The sequence below is a fragment of the Numenius arquata genome, chromosome 10 (genome assembly GCF_964106895.1).
Source record: "Numenius arquata chromosome 10, bNumArq3.hap1.1, whole genome shotgun sequence".
NCBI classification, from domain to species: Eukaryota; Metazoa; Chordata; class Aves; order Charadriiformes; family Scolopacidae; genus Numenius; species Numenius arquata.
In genome coordinates, this window is record NC_133585.1 from 9281876 (window position 1) to 9298708 (window position 16833).

Genomic DNA, 16833 nt, shown 5'->3' on the forward strand with positions numbered 1-16833 from the left:
TAAGATGGACGATTTCCATTTGACACTGTAGTAATTACACTCGGCTGTGGAAGTGCTCAGCATCCACTATTACTCTGCGGCGGCTGCGTTTGGCGTTCGGCAGAACACTTTGTTCGTGTTTCTCAGAGCTCAAGTGGCCGTGGTACGCGGGAAGAAACCCTGCAAGGCAGGGATTTGTATCTCCAGGCGGCCGGAAAAGGGGGAGGGGGGCCTTTGTCACTGGCACATTAGTAATGATATACCAGGGATAAAAGGTGAGTATAATTTGATCAAATGCTTGTTGACAGTTTCCTTGGCTAATAGAGAAGCAGCTTAGACTGACACTCGTTGCTGGAACGTTTCACGGAGCTCCGGGGAATGCTTTCTGTAGGCTACATGTGAGGCTGACAATTTCCGAGTGACCATATTTAGTTACATAAAGAAGCGGCGTCCCCTTTTTGTCACAGCAGAGCTCTAAAATGCCTCCCTAAACACCGCTCTTGACCTTCTGCTTGATAAATGCAATGAAATTACTACCTCTCCTTTGTCCAAATGTGTAATTAATTCACGGGAATGGCCTGGGCTTTAAGTATTTTTCTTGTGTGGCTGTTAAACTTGAGAAAGTCCAGTTGCTTCTCGTACTGAAAAATCATATTTGTGGGTGTTCTTGGCAAAGCAGGTTCCTTTTTTTCCCCTACAGATGTGACTTTACAATTAGTCTCTTTGGAATTTGTTCTACTAAATATGTATTAACAGTACTTGTGAGTAGCTACTGAAAAAAGAAGGTGATGTAGCCTGAAATGATAGTTTGCAACTGCTTATGATTATGTTATTTGGTGAAAAGATCCATTCGAAAAATAAGAAATGAAAATAAAAACCTCAATTTTAGAGAATTCTGCACTTGTCTCTTTTAAATCAGTAAGCCTAAAATTACCTGTAGAGCTCTCCTACTCTAAACCACTGTGGCAGCTTGGGTTTTGAGTAGTCTTCTGGTTCTCACCTACTTGTGCAATCTGTTGATTTGTGTTCGGTTCATAACACCTCAGGAAAGCACTTAGTTAAAAATTAAATACAAAGCATTTTCTTGTTCTGAGGGGTTTGTAAAGCTTACTTTAAAGAAGGAAAAACCCCAAGTGCTTCCACTTGAGAACATTGCTTCAACTGCGGAATTTTGCAATTAGTCCGCACTTCGTTCTGGTGAAACTCTTCACCGTGTCATACCTTGGTGAGTTTGTATCTGAGCCACTTCTGATGCTGGAATTAAAGAGTGGCTTTGAGGCTCAGTTGGGTGTTGCTAAAGGCTTTGGTGAGGTTTCTTGGCTGGGTGCACTCACGGGAGCCAGATTTCACCCGCAGTCACTTTCTGGAGCTCTGCTTACTGCAAAGTAGGTGGTTGATGTAACAGAGGCTGGTCTTTTCTGAGTGTGGGTGCATAAGGGAGAGGCCACGTTTTCCGCGATAATGACCCCTTTCATGTCTTCAGAAGGAGCTGCAAGCTTTTTATCCCTCTAGGAAATCACTGCATCTTCATAGTTCATAAGCGTGGTTTTCCTGTAAGCACAGAATTACCCTCATTGACCAGAAGATTAGGCACATAATGGAAATACACATTTAGGGGTTGTGCTGGGTCAAATATAGATTTAAGTGCCTAACTTTGTATCCATACATCAGTGTGGCCATATTCTCCTGTTTATCTATTCAAGACTCGTAGCTGATAACAGCTTTGGAAAAGAAGTCCTGCACATGGGTTTCTCTTCATGCCTCTCCAATTAAGCTTTTGCACAAAAACAGCCAAACAGAAAAGAGATCTTGTTGTTCTTTGCTCCCCTCTGTGAATGATGTCTTCTCTATGGTTTTGTTAAGTTTCTGTTTGTGCAAGATTAATTCTGCATATTTTTTTTTTTCACTCACGACAGCTATCCCATGTCCTTGTGCCCCATCCCTTCTTCAGCTCTGTGCTGTTCAGCTCAGACAAGTTCCCTCGCGCCTCCTGGGCTGTACAGAATGTTTGTAACTTGTGTAAAAACATTGTAATGATAGCGTAGGGCAATTACAGACTCAACTTGATAGGATAATAATGTGAGTGGTGGTTTGTGGATGAGCTTTTTGCTCCTGGGGTTTGTTCAGATTGTGCCTCCTGTTACAGTAGCTTGGATCTGCACTCGACTGTGCCGGTTCTTCGGTTGTGCGCTGACTGTCACTGTGTTCTGTTTGTGCAGCGCTGCTCTCGTCGTGGTGTGAGGAGCTGGGACGGCTCTTGCTGCTTCGCCACCAGAAAAGCCGGCAGAACGATCCTCCAGGGAAGCTACCCATGCAACCCCCCATGAACTCTATGAGCTCCATGAAACCCACCCTCTCTCATAGGTGAGTCCCAGCCCTGTCCGTAGAAGTGGCAGTCTGTGAAGGTGTCGCACATGACAGATCTGTTAATTGAAATGCTGATTATCATTGACGGAGATAGCTACACTGTTTCATGCACTGAATAGCATTACAGACAACAGGGGATCTGTAATTACAGTATGTACTAAATAAACTCAGGTTTTGTCTTTGCTGTTGCCTGGTGCACAGTGAAGTGATGGTTCCGTCTTCAAATCTGTGCTCAGATCAAGTGGGCTTGCTTTCAGACTTCAAGTTGTGCCCTAGAGATAAGCTTCTACAGCGTGTCTCTCACCAGACCTTTTTCTACTGTTTATTTAAATACAACTGGCTTTTCTTGAGGTTGAAAACATTTCACTGATGTTCTGTTTTGTACATTGTGTTGGAAATGTATTGTAAACAAAGCAATTGTATAGCGAGTGTAGCCACAGATGGGAGAATTACCTGTATCACCTTATATCAGGTTAGAATCTCAAAGCACTTATGTTAATGTAGAGAAAATATGAGCATTCAAGGACACTAGAAGAAGCTGAAGATGTGAACCCTTTGATTACCAAATTACAGGGAGGAACAGCATCTCTATTCCTTGTCTGCAGAGCCTAGGTCAAGGCAAAAGCTGAAGATTAAGTGCAGACGGGATTAAATGTTCATTTCATGCTTTATGTTTCTGGGAGATTTTTCAAGGCTTTCTTTCCTTCAGCATCATGTTAAAGAAACCACAAATAGTATAAACTGGTCTTAGTATAGGGCACTTCAGTAAAGGATTATGAGAGTGCGGATGAGGCAAAATTCCATGTACCTAGATTCTATGGTAGCACAAGTAACTTGAACTTTTGTGTTAGAAGGGAGCTTAGGGACACCTTTGTACCAGGGCATTTGCATGTGTGAATTGTCAGGAAACCTCGTTTTGGCTGGGGTTTGTTTCTTCACTTTTTTTGTATTAATGGGAGAACCATACACACGCTATACATTTTATTATAGGCGTTGAGAATAAAGTTCTTTTTTTTTTTTTTGTAGTATAACTAATATAATATCACTGACTTTTCAGAGTACCTGCATTGCCTCTTTTTTCAGTTGCTTATGAAATGATCGATTGCAAACACACTTAAAAAAACAACCCAGAAAACCTTCTGTTCTAAAATAACTTATTTTTACACCTGGGAGCTTTGGAGAAGCCAAGGTGAAATTAGTGGCCAGTCTGCAGAGAAAGTGTGGTGCAGTGTATATGCTCTCTTAGGTGCAGTTTTGTAGTTTTTAGATGCCTGATTCTCATCCGACCTTTTACCCTCTGTTCCCCTGGAGTCCATAAAGTAAGGATGAAAGCCCTGTTATATCTCACAGGGGCTGTGTGCTGTGTTAGTAGATAAGATAGGCACAACTCTTTTCTTTCTTGGCAGTTTTCCGCTGAAACTCTGTCACACATCAAAAAATAAATACTTTCTTCTACTAAACCTAAATACCAGTGTTTCTGGCAATACTGGCAATACCCAATATTCTACCTAATAGTAGAACACCCTGCCCAGTATCAAACAGTCCCTATAAGTTTCTCTTGAGTATTGCCCTTGAAATGCTCTACTGAGGAAGCCACTGGGAGTCACTTCTACATTACTGCTGTTTACCTATGAGATGCCCCTCTAGAAACAGAATTTCTGTGGCATAACTTCTTATCTATAATAACTGCAGCAGCCTCTTAGGGATTTGGAATATCTGCTTCACTGCTTCAGTGATGCTGTTGTCTCATCTGTAATTTAGCCATAACCATGACTGCTCAGAATCTCTCGGGTGGTACATTAGAATGAGACATCTTGTGGCTCTCTTCTTTTTCCAACTGGAACTGTGTATTTTCATGGATGTTTTATAATCAGTCTATAAGACAGAAGTGAAGTATGGGGTGAAGAAGAATTGAGTTTTCTGTTTGTTTGACTTAAACACAAAATGAAAAGCCATTAAGTACAACCCCAGCGTTAAAACTGTTGATGAAGCAACTTGTGTATTTGCATTAGATTACATTTGGGTCAAAAGCTTAGTATTAAAGTTCAGAGTATCTTATCTCTAATTCACGGAGTTTTTGTCTGAATTAGAAAAAAAAAAAAAAGTAGTATGCCTTGCATTTCCTACAAGAAATTAATGTAACCAGCTACAAGTTTTGTAGAAGAATTAGGTATTAAACTAGAACAACCAAGAGCATATTCAAGAACCTTACGTAGCCTAACAGAGGGAATATAAGTTATGTCAGCTGCTGAATATCACTAGACAAAAAACCCCTTCCCCTGTCATCAGACTATCTTGAGTACTTCACACAGAAGTTTTTCTGCTGTTGCTTTTACTAGCAACAAAATTATCCAGAACTCTAGTCAGGGACTAGAATCCCAAGTTACCTGGCACTACAGAAATACAGCTGCTGAGTCTCAAAGTTGAAACAGGGCTCGGCTGTTAAATAAATTCTGACTCAAGAACATATCACAAGAATGTAAGGATTCATATTTAAGGAACTGTAGGCACATACAGTGGAGTGAATTTGGGTCTGGCCTGTTTTTAGGGACAACCTTTTATTTTTAGAAAGTTAATTGAGCTGTGGGAGAAAACTGAAGTAGGCACATCAGGGAGGGCTTTGATAGTGATGGTCAAATGCACTTACAGAGAGCAGAGTATAAGCCATACAAGGATGTGCACACATGCAACAAATGCTTTCAGAGCAGGGACTGTATTGTGCTAATGTCTTTCTAAATTTAGTTTTTCATTAACGGAATGATTGAGTGTTGCGTATGGAACAAAAATTCAGCTAAATACCTACTTCCTAAGGTAGGGCGGTTGGTTGGATTGCAAACTCCTGTGCTTTATGAACAGCTTAAGCACTGGATTCTCAAAAAAACCCTCTCAACCTATTTTTTTTTTAAAGTCAGTGCAGTGTAGTAATAGTTAGCTCCCACTTGAATGTGAGATTCATTGGGGTTTTTTTCATGTATTTTATTTTATTTTTAGACTTTTTTACTGATTCATGTGGGTAAACTTCACTCCTGTACTGAAGGACCAGTATGAGACCTATCCACCTCCTTAATCCTGTATAACTTCTAATTTAAGTCCTACTTAAAGGTTTTGTAGGGGACTTAAGGAGAGGCGGTAGTCTTTGGGCTGGCCCTTCTGCATAGGAGTGAAATTTCATGCTTTCTAGCTTGCAGGGAGTAACGTAACTTCTTTGTGTTGTAGTTTTCAAATCTGACATATTCTCTGTAGTAACAGATACTACTCAAGGTGGCTGATTTTTTACTTTTACATGAATTTAAGATCTTTGGAAAATGCTGTTATATAGTACAAATTACTGTCATTATACACCTTCCTTTGATCAAGTTAACTTAACACTTCACTGCATTAAGTCGTGGACCTTTGCATGTGGATCAAATTGAATCTTGGCTGATACGGGTACAGTTTCCATCAATCCCAGTGGGAATTACACCCTACTTCAGTTTAAGGTGGGTATTACCCATGCAAGTTCTAGGGGGCTTCTCATTTCTTGCATAGCTTGTAGTAAATCTTACTTTGTCAACTAAACCACCTGAAAATAGACAGCTCTTAGTTGCAGATTGATGTGTTGTCATGAGCGTTCGTTGGGTTCTTACTGTCCTTTCTGTTGCTCCAAATTTTGGTCTTCTGTATTACTTGCCAGCTGTCTTGCAGTTAGTGACCAAAGGATAGTAATGTCTGTATAGGGCAGTCAAGATTGATGAAAAACATGAAGGTAAAATTGTTTTTATCGCAAATTACTTAGTGTCAGAGGTTTTGAGAAAATTAAACAGTAGATCAAATTAACTTGTAATTCAGTATTACAGCAGGTGCTTTATTTATTATCATTACTTTTCAGGCAATTGCCATAAATACCTTTTACTGGTTAGACTTGCTTTAGAAGCCTGCTTATTTTTAGTGTTTGTTTTTTCTCTTTTTTTCTTCCAATTTAAACTTTACTAAGAGCTGAACTTTCAACATGGGTAAGAGCTGTTGGAAAAGAATGGCAATTCTGTCTTTGAATTTTTCCTGGGTGGTTGGGATTGGCTCTTCACTGTTTGTTAGAACCAGGAATGATCCGGCTGTAACGTACCAGTAGGAGCAGTGTCAGCGTTTCTGCAGAGGTTGCCGCCTTTTCAATTTTGCCGTCATAGGCGTTTTTGACCGACAGTGATAGTCACTTTAAAAATGTCTGGATGAGAGAAGTGGTTAAAGTGAAAGGTCAGGTGCAGCACATACACGCTTTTATGAAAACAAGCACGTTGTGCGTGTTTTATACATCGGTTTGAAGTCGGGGATCACTTCATTACTGCATGTGGCTGTGACGTACAGGAACAATCTTTGCAAAAGAATGTGAAACTTTTTAGGTGAAAAATGAGATTGTTTCAAAGCCTTTTCATCTTTCCGTTTCTGAAATAAATATAATTAGGGACTGAACAGATGGTAAATCCTAATATAAGTGCATATACCCAGTAAAGTAACCTGTATTAATTACTCCTGATTCTGCAACAGCAGCCTCTCTTTTTCTTCTGTCTGCTTTTCTGTCAAATGTTTAAATCCACCATCAGGTGAAAATAAGGGAAAAGTTCAGAATCCAAAAATGTTTCTGCAGAAGTGCCATTTCTTAAAGAAAAAAACAACCTCAAGATTTGTTCAGAACAGTATTAAGTGAGGCCACTGTTGCTCTGAGCATTGTAAAGACAAAACTAGTTGCTCAAAAATACTGTCCCAAGACTTGTTTGCCCATCTTGTCTCTGAGTGAAGCCATTGGTACTAGTTATAGCGCCATCACTTACTATGGGGAGGAAGTGGAAGAAAATATTGGAAGAATATTGAAGCTAAAAGCAAATGATTAGTACTCTGTAGTTGAAAACTGATAATGCGTAACCATTAGCTGTTAGTAATTAAACCTGTAATATTTTCACATGAAAAAGGTGAGATAAGTTTGTGGTCAATTCTTGTGGTAACAGGAGAGACTGAGAGACATGATCTCTGAGAACAACCATGGGCAGCTTAAACTTCAAATACTTATTCTTCACATGCTTCATAAAAGGTATAGGGTAAGGATCGCTTTTTATTGCGTGTACAGCACCTTGCACGGATGTGAAAGCAGGGCTTCTGTATTGATGAGAGAGTCAAAGTGAGTGCTGCTGCAATAAGAATAATATGTAGCAACACAAATACTATACTTCTTGTGGTTTTTTTTTTCTGATAAGTATGTGTAAGTGTTATGTACTCTACACTTTTTCCGCTAAGCATTGTATATACTAGATAAAATTTCGGGGGCTTTGTTTTGTGATTTATTTATTTTTTAATTAAAAAGTGGCAGCTGATATTTTTAAAAATCCTGATAAAGACTAGGCAAATATTATTTAAGGTATGTCTGCTGACTTAGGCAAAATCTGACCTTCTCAGGTTTTACCCTGTCTACGCTGGTTTTTAAAATATGATAACTAACACCTTTGAAAAGACAGCTTTCATTCTAGTGTTTGGGCCATACTGGATATCCAATTCCTGAAAATGTCTAATTGATTACAATTTACTGTTTAGTGATAATCACAATAGTATCATGCTCTTTACATGAGGGCTGCTCTCAAAAGCAGTTAATTTGTGCTGAGTCTAGGTCATTTTCCCTTTCCAGCATGTTGGGATGGTTCCCTCTGTCACTTGTTCTCAATGAAACCAACTCATTTCTGATGGCACTGGAGTTAAAAATCATTCAGCTGTGGCAACACCCCTAGTTTTTGCCAATTTTGACAGTCAGCATGTAACTAACTGCTTGGTGACACTTGGAAAGCTTGTACTTTGCCAAGCCCTTTGATGCAAGCCTCATTAAAATTATGGGGTGTCTTTTAACTGGGTTTGAGTCCCTTTGGATAGGGGACATCAAAACCGATGTCAGATCCCTTCAGCCACTGCAACGCCTGGTCCAGGTGTGAGGTTTAGCAGTCCTGTCCAGGCACAGAAGGGCTGGGGGGGGGGGTGGCACCACAGCCCGTGGCTCCCACAGGGTGAGTGGCTGTACCCACGCTGTTAGCATCACGCTCCAGCCTGCCTGCCAGGAGGTGACACAGCTTCTAAGGAGGGAGGGAGTTCTACAGTCTGGCGACATTTCCAATTTTCAGTGGAGTGGAAAAAAATTAATAAATGACTGGCATAAAAGATGACAAATACCTTGTCTTTTTAAAATATTTTTGCTCTTTTTTGATAATTTGGCAACAGGAACACAGATATATATTTTTGTCTAAAACCTGGTGTTTTTCTTGATGCCTTTGATTTACATGTATCTGTAATTCATTCACTTTAGATGAATACGTGACCCTCCCCAGGATTCCTCTGTAAATAAATTAGAAAAGGAGTGAATTCCTGATAAACGATTTTGTCATTTTTTAATTCCAGCTATTGCCATACAGTTGGGTTCTCACATCTCTTTAGTATGGCAGTGGGAAGAAAAGGAAATAGCGATGGGGAGCTTTTCTAATGGTTCGCCTAAAATAAAACGGGTTAGAAATTCTTGCTAAAAAAAAAAAAATCCCTGACTGGTTTTCGCTGGAGATGACAACAAAGCCTGCTCAATAGCCAGAGCACATCAACAACCTGTGCAGATGGGTCGGTGATATTAATTAGATACTGACAGTGCCTTTAGCAGGAATCGGTGGTTTCTTCCCGTGGAGGGGCTGTTGCAGGAATGGGAACGGTACACCAATCTCTGAACGTCCTCATCCCCACCAAGCCGAGGACGCGGGGGGAAGGAACCACAGTCTGTTTATGCTCTCCTTTCCCACTTACCACGTCAGGGGAGATACGATGTGATGGTTTGTTTGCCCGTGTCACTGTGTCAGCAACAGCATTTCCAAACAACTTTGACAGGCAGAGTGTCGGAGGCGTCTCGGGGAGACGTTCCTCGGCCCTGCCCCGCGTGTGCCACGGAGCGCAGCCGTCCCTCACCGCCCGACTCCTTTGGCCGGGGCTCCCCTCGCCCTCCCCTGCCCGGCCGCTGCCGTCCCCGCCCGGCCCGCTCCGCTCCGGGAGCCGCCGCTCGGCGAGGGGGCTGCTCGGCGGCTCCCCCCGCGGCAGCCGGCTCCCGACCCCGCCGCTTTCAGCCCGGTCGCGCCTCCGGGGGGCTGCGGGAGCCGCTGCCGCCCTCGCCCCGGCCGCTGCCCGCCGCGGGCTTGCTGCTCGGCGGCTCGGCTCGCCCCCGGTCAGCCCCGGAGCCCCCCAGCCCGGCTCGCATCCAGTAAGTCGCGGTGGTGCTGTGCGGCCCCCCTCCCCGCCCGCCCTCCCTCCCTCCCTCCCCGCCGCGCCTCCTGAAGAAAAGCGGTTTTTTTTTTTTTTTTTTTTTTTCCTGTTGTCGGGGAGCGTAAATCAGCTTCGTCTAAAAATCTCGGAAGTGCAAGTCCATCAAATCTTCCTCCCAGCCGCCTGCTACACCTTGCGTGAGTCAGACTGCAGAGCTCCCGGTGCCCTTCTCGCTGTGCGGGGCTGCTCGTGTTTCCCCCTGTCTCAGAGGCAAAAGCAGAAGTGGAATCTGCTCACGCTTTCAGCCGTTCCTTCCCCGGTTGTTGTAGCAGTCGCTGACCTCCAGGCACTATGAATAAACAGCAAAGCTGGGAACAAAAGGAGTCTTCTGGCTGCCATTATCTCACATTAACATAGCAGACGCGCTGCGGTGTGAACAATGCGAGTCTCATTCGCCGATAATCAGCGAGTACCCAGGCATTTGGATTACCAAGGCAACAGGCAATGGTAGAATACTGGGTGGGTGTGTTTTTTATTGTAAAGGAGCAGTCGGATATGGAAACCCAGGTATATTGATAAAGCAGAGCAGAAGGAATGCCTGGTGGCAGGGGGGGACCGAGGGCTCGGGGTTGCATTCCGACACATGTGAGATAAATAAGACATGGATGAAGCAGGTCTGTGCTGTGAGATGCAATAAAGATTAAACTGCATTTGTCAAGCTGAAAACGATCATAAGATAATTTCAGCATTTTGAAAAAGGTAACAGGTGGCATGTTAATAGCAGGGCTGTTACCGGTGGATTTTGTAACTGTAATCTGGGCTGTAGTAACGCGTTGCATGGTCTACTTGTGTGACAATAGAACTGGGTGTGATGCTTTAATCTTTTTTCCTTTGATCGGATGGATGCTGTAGTCCCATAATGTCAGACGATGGTAACCCCTTCAGCTTCTTCTGAGGCAGGAGCGGGTCTCAGTGGCATTTTTTTGTTTTTTACTTGCATAGCTGTGATCGTTTTTTCCACATGGACAGAAATAAGTTGCGTTATCTCTCTATCTCCATGCGCGTGCGCACACACGTGTGCGTGGACATGTATGAAATCTATAACGTAGCAGGACTGTGTGTGTATGCAGGGGGCTGTGGGCGTTTCCAGGCTCAGAAACTTCTGAATTAATCTGATGATTTGACCTGATGCATTTTTCTAATTTCAGGGGTTAGATGCAGATGCACTAACTCTTGCTGAGCAGCGTGGTACTTTGCAGGCATGGCTCTCTAACCGGGGAGGCTGTGTGTAGAGTAAGGCGCCAGGAAGCAGCCGCAAGCGTGTCACAGCCTGACCTGTGGCAACCCGGTGTGAAATGGAAGGCAGCGTTCCCGCCTCGTGCAGTCATAAGTCATCCAGGCCTCACAGGCCTTGTCAGGACTATAAAGAAAAAGTTAAGGGCTTCCAGAGGTACTTGGCATCACCTGCTGAACCGCCGGCTCAATTTTGCCGTCTCCGTATCCGCGCAAGCGGCTGTATTGTGCATGTGTGTGGCTGCATGAATGGTTATTGTAAGTGTGTGTCCGTATTTAAAAGAGCAGGGGCGGGGGTGATAGCCACCTGCGAGCTGCAGGTGCCATCCAAACCACCGAGCCGATAAATGCCTTGCCTCTTTCGCCTTTTGACTGTTTCACCTGCATCTGCTCACCTAGAACGGGTTCAGAATGCTTCTGTGTTTTCAAACTGTTTGCCAGAAAATGGCTTTCCTTCTTTTTTTTTACGGTGAATTATGAAATTTCTAACCGCTTTCACTCTTCCTCTTCAGTTTACGTTGCTCATAGCCCGATACAGGCAACATCCAGTACTGAAACCATGCTTGAGGTAATTCTTTCCTGATAGGGAAGGACTAGGTATGGATCCTCTGTGCATTTGGAGTTGAGAGAATCAGAGCTTTCCAAAGGGTGAGAGGACGTATTCATCGAGTTGGAAAGAGTGGAGGGAAACAACAGACTTGAGAAATTGGGGGAGGGATAATTTTTGGAGCTGTATATTTTATCTGTAAGACCCGAATGTTTGGAGTCACACCATTAAGAAGTAGAGGGAAATAAAGTCTTGGAGGGTGCTGAAATTGACTTTTTTCACTTTTGCATTACATAAATACACCCAGTGATTTGCATGGGACTCTGTCTTATGTATTTATTTAGCGAAATACACGATGGAGCTTTAACTTGTGCCAATACCATTTAAACTTCTTCAAATAATAATGCCAAATAGAGGGATGTATTTGAGGAAGGCATGAATCGCATAGCCAGCACCAATCAAAAGTAAATTACTGCTAGCCGTTCAAAGCCAGTGTTAGTATATGTGCTTACTACACCAACCTCTTTTTTCCTCATCTTTAATGTAAACACCATAGGATACCTGTACGCAACATTGGGTTTTAGTTTGCTTTGTGTCAGTGTGTGATGTACAGAGGTAGTTATTCTTTGTTTTCTTTACAATATGTCTTCATATTTCCTTGCTGACTTTAAGTGATCTTTGCGTCCTTCCTTCATGGGTGTCTTCTTGCTCTGCTGTATTCATTCCTCTGAGTGAACAGAGAACGGATTGTGTAGAGTGGTTTTCTACAGGCTACGGAAAACACAGCACAAAAAGTCAAAGGATGACCTGGTTATATTTTCTGTTATAAAAAAAAAAAAAAAAGGTAATCATGTGTTTTAGTATCTGTTAACTAGACTAAAAACTAACTTCAAGTGTTTAAGTTGAAACACTTTGGCCAAGCACTTTAGCTGTGAAGATGGTGCTGGTGAGGCATTGGTTTTGTTCCCCTGAAAAAACATCTTAATGAAAAATGAGAAGTCAGTTGTTTCCTTCTAAATGTCCAGAGTTTTTAAAAAGAAAACAAAAGCAGATCTCTGAAATGTTTTTGATTGCCAGTAAGAGGAAACAAAGTTCAGCTTTCAGGTGTCCCATTGGCTTTTTTCAAAATAGCAGTCAAGGCCTAGGATATTTTCAGTGGAAATTTGACCATAAATAAATACATTGAAAAATCCATTTGACCTGTTATTTATGAATAGATTGTTAGGGATTCCTAGCTTACGGAATTGGGAAAAAATTAGCTGACGTCCTTCCTGGAGCATTTTAGTGTTAAAGGAAGTAGTGCTAGTAGTGTTTCATCTGTTCTTGCCTTTTATTTTTAAACAAGTTGTTAGGTTTTGTTTATACTGATACAAAAATTATAAAAATAGGGTGAAATTAATCCCTGTTGCATAACAGCAGCACACCAAAAAGGTGGTTTGAATTCAGTATTTGTGCTGCACCATGCAAAAGTCTTTTCTTAAATAACGGTACGCTTAAAATAAGAATATAGTGGTGCCCTAATCAAGAAGGGTTGCTAACTGAATCCCTATTAATAACTAAAGCTACATGAGTGGTGTTCATTCGAGAAATCCAAGTAAAACAAAAATTGAACCTGAATGAAAGAAGCCAAGCTTCCTTACTCTGAGACAAGAGGGGCATGAAATGCATGTGTTGGTGCTACAGTTACCCAGGTCTGTATTTCCCGTTCCGGTTGCAGGATTTGTGATATTTTTCTACTGCAGATGGATGAGGTTTTGGGGGGAAAAGAGGGGTGAGGCAGGAGCAAGGAGCCTTGTTTGGAGATTGTTATGTTTTAGTTTGCATTAAAGTAGTGTCACCTAGAGGCTCCAACCAAGAATACAGCCAAGGGGTGCTGGACACCCTGAGCACACAGGCGCCCAGAGGCAGAGTGAGGTGTGGACACGGAGAGGTGCCAGCGGGCAAGAACAGAGCAGGAGCCCCAGTTTGGGGCTGTAGTTGGACCATTCTGGTTTTTGGCCATGTGTAACTGCAAAGGATTGTTTGGCCCAGGTGGATTTCTGACACCTCGCTCCTTGTCGTCAGATGCTCTCCTCTCCAGGTGTCCATGAGTGACAAAAGAAGACATGGGAGAAATGACAGTCAGTGTTACACTGTCAATTATCCGCTCATCTTGGCGTCAAGTGAAGAAGTTAAGATACAGTTTGTAGATTTAAGGGACTGTGTGGACTCTGCATGTATCAGGTACCAGTCAGGTGGGATGACAGTGTTTCAGAAGCATTAAAGACGCCTAGGAAGCTGTAAAGCTGGCTTGAGGGTAAGCAACAGAAACCAGTCCCTGAAAGCCCAGCTGTGGGAAACTTGACTGCAGCTCTTGGAGTGAAAAGATTTTTTTGAGAAAGCCAACGTCGGGTGCTTTTCTGCAGCAGTTGATAGATTTTCAGTGTTTAAAATGGATATAGATGCTTTATAAAGGTAGTGGTTTAGACACCTGGCCTCTCAACAAGTGATGTGGAAAATCACTGGGAAGGTATAATTCCAGTTTTTATCCTCCTCCACAACATGTAAAGTACCAATGCTCTAGGGATGCGTACTTCACTAAACCATCTGAATCTCTCCTTCCTCAATCAATGAAGACATGTAAACAGAGTATCAGATACACATACAATTGCTTTAATGACAACATAAACATATTTAAAATACAGCATTTTCAAATAAAGCCACAAATCATGTATAAATTACAGTAATTGACTAGTATTAATTTACAGAGCTCGCTTTTTATTAAGCAGCTTTTATTAGAATTAGCTTACAGTCTGTGTGTGACATGAAGTCTGTAACTATTCCAAAGAGGCTGGATATCTGCCTGATTCTGTTTCCCTATTACTGGGATTAAGAGAAGCTGTTTAGACCTAAGTACCGATGTACCTCTCCGACATGAGCGTTGTATTACGGGTGGTTTCAGTACATTTGCCAGCAGCTAAGAAATCCTTCTTCCTTACTCCTTGATTGCAGTTTCACTACATCATAGTTTGAGAAGTAATTTCCCTCCATCTCTTCCTCATTGCTCTATGGCTTCCTCTGCTGTTTGGCCTTTAATGCTGACCAGTAGTATGTATAGGTTCATTAACACTATTATAAATTTAGTCAATACTCTTTTAGTGGACTCCAGCTGAGCCCATACTGACTCACTGCCCTCCAGGGTGTAGTGAGAGACTTAATTACCCTTGTACCGTTCAAGAGGAACAACGTCGTGGGCAGCATTTCGCTGTGGCTGGAGAGGTTGAAGCTTCTTTCTCTATTGGCTGCCATTTTCAAGTTTAAAGAAAGGGATTTCAGAATAATTCACAGCTCTGTACAATAACAGGGGAAAGCCACTGCTCTTTCGCAAATGAGAATTGGATTGGTCACGTTTCATTACGGTACTTACATGGATTTTCCTTTGATGGTGGGAGTATTCCTTTGGGTTGCCTAAGGACAGAAACGCAAGTTGAAAGAGAGAAGTGGTGGGACGAGTAATCCTTTGGTCGAGCGGCACGTGTTTCAGCATCTCCTACTGCTTGAAACCAAAGAAGCCTTCACACAGTGGAGGAAGGTGGATATTGTATCCAGCAAGGCAAAAGTCATACTCAAACATGCATGTAATTGGTGATGGGCCACAGTATCCTGCTGGGGAATGCAAACCACGAGAATGCCGTCTGTTTCTTATTGGGACCACTAAAGTGAAGTTTGTGTCAAGTGACATCTACCACAGTAAACGTGCATTAGGGTGTATAAGCTGATGTTTTACAAGGTGTACCCGTCACTATTTCAGTGTCGCCATAATTTCCGATATTAATGTTGTCTGTGATACAAAGGTAAGTCCTGTGTTGGATAATGTAATAGTAATGGGATTCAATGTGCACAACAAGTATTTTCCGACAAATCCGTACCCAGTCTTTTATTCTGGCTTTCATGTGTTATGCTGGGTCCTGTGCTGGAGGCTTTCATCATGTGTCAACAGTATGGTTTCTTGAGGTGTCACCCATTTTGAGTGATTTACTCTTCTTTGTAATTAGACGAAGTGATTGTATAGTCTTTCAGAGCACAGTGCAGCCTTCCACTAAACAAATGCTCTGACTCTACCATTGGAAAGTATGGAATACTATATGAAATCTCTTCTGTGTACATTAAAGGAGGGGAACAGGTAAGAGAAACATGCTTTGGAGGCAAAGAAAGCGAAGAAATAGTTACAACTTCTTAACAGCAGACTAAGGCATTGCTAGCTCAAAGTTTGAGTATGCGTACAATCAGTACAGCATATTTGCATTAGAAGAACCTTCAGTGACTCTGTGGTTTGATTCCTGCCTGTCATTACCCTTCTTATTTACTCATACACTTGCGAAATATTTGCCTTGTTCCTCCGTTTTTATTACCTGTCCACAGCACATCGGTGGGGGATAGAGAGGAATGGCTGCAGTCAGTCCTTTAACTGCTTATGTCATGGAGGGAGCTTCTTTGTAGTCATTGAAGTGTACAAACACTCATATGTGCCATAAATATCCAAACAAATCACAGAGCAGACATCATCAAAAACAGTCAGAGAAGGAAGTAAAGTAGGAGGCATCATTCAGAGCAGGAAAAAAAGGAAAGCTTCATAGCTGTCACAAATTCTGGGTTAGTCATTATTTGTCTCCGTGCTGGTGGAGGGTACTTGCTGAAGCATTGCGTCACTTGCAAATATTAGTCACTGAAGCCATTGTCTGAGCCTTTGAATGAGAGGGGAAGATTTTCAGCCTTCTGAGAGAAAATATTTTTTTTAAAAGTGGGCTAGGGGGGCTTACTGATTGTAAAGGTGTTAAATATGCCCTTATTCACACATTGGTTTATATGGATGCTGTCAACGTAACCGTTCTATGTCAAGCATCTTATAGAGAGTTACTATTTTCCATTAATTTTCCCTAAGTATTTGTTAGGGGAAATTATTCTTTTCCCTAATTCAATTCATTTTAATCATTTTGTGATTTTATTGCTTAATTCAATTTGGGTATTTTGAAACAAATAGGTCAGTTCAAATTCATAGTTATGGTCTATTACAATGCTGTTGTGCTGGCACAGCATTATGGAATTTGTTTGAAATTTCCTAGTTATTTGTAGAATGTCTTCAGTGTTTCATTTTGCCTGACACAGCTGCTGGGGGTGTTATTAGATTATTGGTTACTTGAGACATAAGCAGTTTTTATCACATATATGCGCACATCTTTGTGCAATGTAATTCCTATTCCTAAATGATTCACAGTAGGTGTTGTGAACAGGTTGAAGAATGAACACACAGGTAAGCCTTGATTTTGGCTCACAGCACAAAAGGCTGGAGGAGTGCTCCAAGCCTGAAGTGCTGCCTGGGGACACGGGAGAGTCAGCCCCCTGGTCTGCACAGAGCCCTT

General features: G+C 42.1%; 1 protein-coding gene across 1 annotated transcript in view; it reads left to right on the forward strand.

Moving 5' to 3' along the window:
* ZMIZ1 (zinc finger MIZ-type containing 1) overlaps positions 1 to 16833 on the forward strand; it is a 153573-nt gene that overhangs the window by 101704 nt on the left and 35036 nt on the right. The window contains exon 4 of the mRNA XM_074154954.1: positions 2199 to 2343. Coding sequence (XP_074011055.1) covers positions 2199 to 2343 — 145 coding nt within the window. The remainder of the gene's footprint in view (positions 1 to 2198; positions 2344 to 16833) is intronic.